At 40.0% G+C, this 6,000-nt stretch overlaps 1 protein-coding gene across 1 annotated transcript in view; it reads left to right on the top strand.

Moving 5' to 3' along the window:
• The window catches only part of NEO1 (neogenin 1), a 154,638-nt gene that overhangs the window by 89,689 nt on the left and 58,949 nt on the right, over window positions 1-6,000 (top strand). Inside the window, exon 8 of the mRNA XM_015597664.2 lies at window positions 4,847-5,066. Coding sequence (XP_015453150.1) covers window positions 4,847-5,066 — 220 coding nt within the window. The remainder of the gene's footprint in view (window positions 1-4,846; window positions 5,067-6,000) is intronic.

Raw genomic sequence — 6,000 nt, 5'->3', positions numbered from 1 at the left:
AGCCATAGTTACAGATACAGGTTCTTCTCAAGCACACATGGAACCATCTCCAGAATAGACCATATGGTGGGACACAAAACAAGTCTCAGTAAATTTAAAAAGACTGAAACCATACAAAGTATGTCTTTGACCACAACAGAATTAAATTAGATATCCACAGCAGGCCCGTTTTTTTTTTTTTTTTGCTTTAGCTTGCTGTAAAAGTGGTGAATCCCTCAAGCCCAGGGTTCTACTCCTGTAAGAACCTACTGCCTGTGCAGGCATCCATCATGAGCCCTTTGCATTGTCTTCGTGGGACTTGTGAGGCATTGGGGTGCTGACAAAAATAAACCAGAGGCACTGGCCACTGCCATCGTCCTAAGTAATAAAGTGCTTTGTCTTTGACACAAGGCTCGTTCCTTCGCCAGTTCCCATGAAGCACTAATAACTCTCTTGTTAACTCTTAAGTGAGGTGAAAGCTCAGACTCCAAACAGTTCTTGATAATTTCTGTATGTTCTTTGAACATATTTTAATAGCTGCTTTGAAGTCTTTGTTAAATCTAATTTTCAAGTACTCTCTGAGACATTTTGTACTGACTGCCCTTTTTACTTCTCGAGTATGGGTCACACTTCTTTGTTTTACACTTCCTTCTTTCTTTTCATGTCTAGTCATTTTTTTTTGTTGTTGAATATTGGATAATTTTGAATAACATACCATAGCACCTACAAGTTTTGACTCCTCCTCCCCTCCCCAGCTTTTTTGTTTGTGTACTATCTTGCCTGGACTAAATCTGTGATGTCTGTCTTCCCCACAGTGTGTAATCACTGATGTTTCTACTTAGCTTTGGGTTGAATTTTCTTGTTTTTATTTTTAAGTCTGGTTTTCTAGGGGTAACTCCTGTGTCTGTATGCACTAGTGTTTAGCAAATATCAGTCAGAAGTTGTGCTCAAATATCTCAAGCCAATAAGCCTTCCACTCAGCCGATGGATCTGTATTGGTTTGGGGAATGCATTAAAAATTCAGGGCATTTTTAGTCTGCCCACGCTTTTGCTTTCTGCCAGACTCTCTCAGTTGTCTTCCAAACATACATATAGGTTCCACTGGCCAGGACATGTGGGCGGCTTGGGCCTGCTCTGTCTTTGCTGCATATACACATGGCTTTCAGTTAACCTGCGACGAGTGAAGAGCTTATTAAATCTTCTTATCGCTTTTTCACCTCACTAAGCTCCCTGTTAAATATCCAGCAATTCTACCATCCATTGTTTGTCTCACAAAACTCACAACCTCAGACTAGCAGAGCTAACCAGCCCTTCCTGTTCACTTGCTACCAAGATTTGCCATGTGAACTGACAATGCTCCACATCAAGTAAGCCCCCTCTGGCAGCGCTGCGAAGCCACTGGTTTCCAGGGCCTGCCTTCTGCTGGTTGAAGACCACCCCAACAGAACTGGGGGGCTGGAAGCAACCCCAAGCAAGAATACCACAGACTTGCATATTTTCCCTATTATTTATGATAGTTTTTATGAATAAATGCCTCTCAATTTGGTGTACGCCTTGGGACAGTTCCCAGTTTTTTGTCCAGCTTTATAGCTGCCAAAAAGTTCCCAAAAAGGGAAGAGAATTTGTTGACTTCCTCAAAGCATCGTGCTAGAAGTCTTAAGTCCCAGTCTATATCACCATGCCTTGGTCCTGCTAACTTACCTGCCTATTTGATTCTCTTGGGTTATGTAAGACTATACTGCTCAGCCAGAACATGGAACAACAGCAATAGAACCAGTCTGGGGATAGTGGGTCAAGAATGTGAGCACTACAGTGGACATGGATTTTTTTTCCCTTGGCTAATTAGGAATCGTTTATGATTATCCAGCATTATTTATACTTTTATTCCATGTATAACTATTAAAATACATTTGCAAAGCAAATGTTTACATATCATAATTATATAAATATTATTTGTATATACTTTGTATCAGCTAAAAAGATTAAAATATTGCCTTGTGTAATGAGAGTCTAAAACACTGGTCTCCATTGCACTGACATTCTCTCTGAATTTTCTTCCACTGATTAATTCAATAAATTACATTTATCAATTATGTAAAATGTACAGAGGCATGGTGAGTGATTCCCAGATGAAGCAGATACATATTTTATCCTCAGGGGGCTTATAGGTTAGTGTACATAATAGAACATGAACATGAAAAATATAAGTGGGAAATGCTTGATGCCATTAAAGAATTACAGATATGTGCTATAGAAGCTCAGTAGGCTAATTGGATGTTCCCTGAGTGATTCAGTTATCACCTGTTATATACTTCCATCACCTAGTCTTTACAGCTTACATTCCCTTCCTAGTTGCCTTTATACCTAATATTCTTGTGTTTGTCACCCACTTAAGCTAGTCGTGATGGTAAAATATACCTAGTACTTCCATGTGCACTTTTCTTATTGATTTTCATCTGGTTCATATCAGCCTGGGATGTGGATAGGGAGTGTTATCTGTTCTAGTTTATAGACAAGGAAACTGAGATCAGGTAGACTAAGCAACCGGCCCAGCCTCACATTATTAGGAAATGGCAGAGTCAAGTTTTGAACATAAGGTCTTCGTACCTTATGTATGAATTCCTGGGCTTTTTCTAGTATGCTCTACTGCCTGTCGTTACAGACTTCCTTTTCTCTCTGGCCAGCAGATAGCTGAGAAAAATTTAGCTTGGCGAGTTGGGTCAGACTTGGAGGTATCCTAGTGTGTTTTTGAACAGGCACAGAAATGAAGCAGGGAAGCAAGGCTGTTCAGTCCGCTCTGAACCATTTCCCTCTAAGGGTTTTAGGGACTTTTAATTTTACAAAAATCAGAGATCCATATTTCTAGTTGCTTCTTACACATTTCTCTTGCGGATGTTGGATCATTACTTTAGACATAGCATGTTCAAAACCAAATTCATCTCTCCCTCAGTTTGTTTCCTCTTTCTCTTTTGGCGACACCACTAACCACCCTTTCTCTTACACCAGAAACCCAGGAGTCCTGGACTCCTTTTTTACCTTCACCCCAACATCTAATCCTGTCATTTCCACCCTGCCTCATAGGGTTGTTGTGTGAATAAATCGACACAGTATATGAAAAAGAACACAAAGCTGTGAGAGGTATATATTTCCTCTGAGAGGCAGAACATCTGTTTGAAGCATAAGGGATAAGAATGAGGCCTCAGTGGCCATTCAGACTTAACTTTGTTATAATGTTGACATGTCGGTGAAGTGTGGATTGTGACTTCATAGTCTTACATTTTGATAGCACTCTATATTCTCAAAATCACTTCCTTAGAAGGAGGAAAAGGAACAAGTGAGAGAGAATAACTGATTTGCTCAAGGTGACACAATTAGTAAGTGGCACAACCAGGACTAGAACTCCTCTGTTGGCTAAATCCAGAGGCTTCTTAAACTAAAACCAGCATTGGTTTTAACATTCCCCCACTTATTATGTGTGACCTTGGATGAGCAAGTTATTCCTTTTAAATGTCAGTCTCTACATATAAGACAGATAAAATGGTAGTACCTATAGAGTTGTAAGGATTGAATGAGTCCATATAAAGAGCCAGAGTGCTGTGTAGAAAGTGTTCAGTAAATGGTAGCTATTGGATTACTCTTTCTGCTTATCCACCTATCTAGAGACTTCAGGTTGGTTTTCTTCTGTCTTTTAGAGAATGTGTTCTCTCTGGCATTTATTTAGACTGCTTCACATTAGAGTCTCTTACAGTTCACAGATATTTCCAGGAGGTTGTTGCCCTGTCATTTCATTGAAAACTAGAGAATTTCTGTGTTTTCTTCTCTACTTCTCTTCTGACTTTCCCGTTAAGGTTATGATGACACAATTGTAGTGAATTCTTTTAGTTAAAAATTGTGAGATTAAACTTAATACTTTCTGGCCCCAAGGCAAAAGAGATTTTAAGTTTAATATTAGGGAAAAACTTTGAAAATCAGAAGGGTCCAAGGGACTGCCTTAGGTTATAAAGCTATCCACAATTACAGGTGTACAAACAGGGCTTTTAACTAGTCTAGTGGAGCTTTGCCTTCCCACTGCTTCATCTATCCCCTCTGGTCCTGGAGGTCTGTAAGCCATTGTAATATGCACTACAGTAACAAACAGATAAGCTACCTAAGTATTGTATTTTTGTGGCTTTGGAATTTTTGACTCATGATTTCATACTGTCATAGTTAAATGAATTGATCAGATCGCAAATGAACTATAATTTAGTGAAGTGAGGAAGGTCGTCAACTTCCCTGGGTATCGCCAACACAGAGAGCAGAGTTTCATGTTAGACTAAAGTTGAAGGTGTGCCTCTCGAATCAGGGAAGGGTTGAAGACACACACAGCTGTGCAGTGAAGTCACGGTAGCCCGGAACCTGTTGAATGTAACTAGGCTCATGCATACTACACAAGTTACTCCATGTTTTGATAAAATAGAAGAAAAGATTTCAGTTTTATCACATATAAGACTTTTACATGCAAAGTTTGACAGATGTTGCATGCTGCTTTCAGGATTAGAGGAAATTACTTGGGTACTGCTGTGTCCTTCTGTGAAATATTTTATTCTCAACCGTCACCCTCCCTGTGCCTTGCCCACAACCATTACAGTGACCAGAAAGTCTGCTTGCTCCGCAGCAATGTGTCTTGAGTATTGCCCATTAGTTTTCAGTAATTACCCTGGCCTGCATGTCAGCCTTCAGTTTAATGGCCTTCTTTATGTTCATTCATTTTGTTTTATTTCCCATCGTGGTTTTGTTTATTTCTTTTTTGTTTTTTGTTTTTTCTGTTCTCTTTTTTAAAACCGTCGTGGTTTGCCCTTCATATTCCCCAATGTTTGCACATGACAAGATGTTGCCATCCCAACATTACCTCCCACTTCACTGACCAGTGCCACTACTGACCATCTAGCACCAGCCACAACGGGACCACTGCCTTCAGCTCCTCGGGATGTCGTGGCCTCCCTGGTCTCTACCCGCTTCATCAAACTGACGTGGCGGACACCGGCATCAGATCCTCAGGGAGACAACCTCACCTACTCTGTCTTCTACACCAAGGAGGGGATTGCTAGGTAAGTGCCTGTATGTCTGGAACCAGTCGGCTACATCTTGTTCCACTCAGCCCAGTTGTGCTCACCTGCTCTTTGTTGTGCAGGATCTGTACCAATTTTCAGTCCATAAAATATCACTGAGATGCATCTTCTCTAATTTTAAGTCATTAGAAATAAATTCCCAAACAGACTGAAATCCTGGTATTCCTTCTTGCTGTTCTGGAATGACTTGGGGAAAGGGTAGTTAGAGCTATTTAGGTGGAAGTATTAAAATGTAACCAGATCTACCCTTTTTTCATTAGTTTCAGTCAGCTCAGTCTATAAGATATGGCTTATTTAGAACTTTCAGATTGTAGAAATTAAGGTAGACTTAATTTATTAAAATAATCTGCAATGAATGTTTGCCTGCACCCTTATGCAGATGTGGCTGCTGAACTTCGGGGGGGATCTCCTTGATGACACAAGAGTAATTAGAGAGTTATTTCCTTAAAACAGCATTTTCATTAAATTCTCCATTTCCTCCTGTTTCAGGACCTCACATTGCCTCTCCATTGCTTATACGAGATTATCCAGAATCCTCAGGCTACTTTACTCCACAACCTACCTTTATTTTATCTGTTCAACCTTATTTTCCTTATCTCCAAGTTGAACTCACTTTCTCATGAAACGAGTCTAGTTCCTATCACTGTGTAACCTTTCTTCCCAGTCTGTTCTTTTCATTCAGTTCCCCCTTTCTCCTTTCTCATCTAAAGCTAAATTCAGTTAACCCTTCTTGGCCCTGGGATGCCCTCCTAAAGTTTTCTCTACCTTTTCAGCACATATAGCGTTTCTCTTATATGTGCGTTTGTACCACTCATATGGGCACTTAATTATGATAACACGTGATCTTACACAGACGTAAGTTGTTCCTCTTCGATTATTTTATGTGTATTTGTGTTGTTTTCCCAATTATAAC

This window comes from Pteropus alecto, unplaced genomic scaffold (assembly GCF_000325575.1).
Source record: "Pteropus alecto unplaced genomic scaffold, ASM32557v1 scaffold38, whole genome shotgun sequence".
Classification (NCBI taxonomy): Eukaryota; Metazoa; Chordata; class Mammalia; order Chiroptera; family Pteropodidae; genus Pteropus; species Pteropus alecto.
This window is presented reverse-complemented; position numbering and strand designations above follow the sequence as displayed.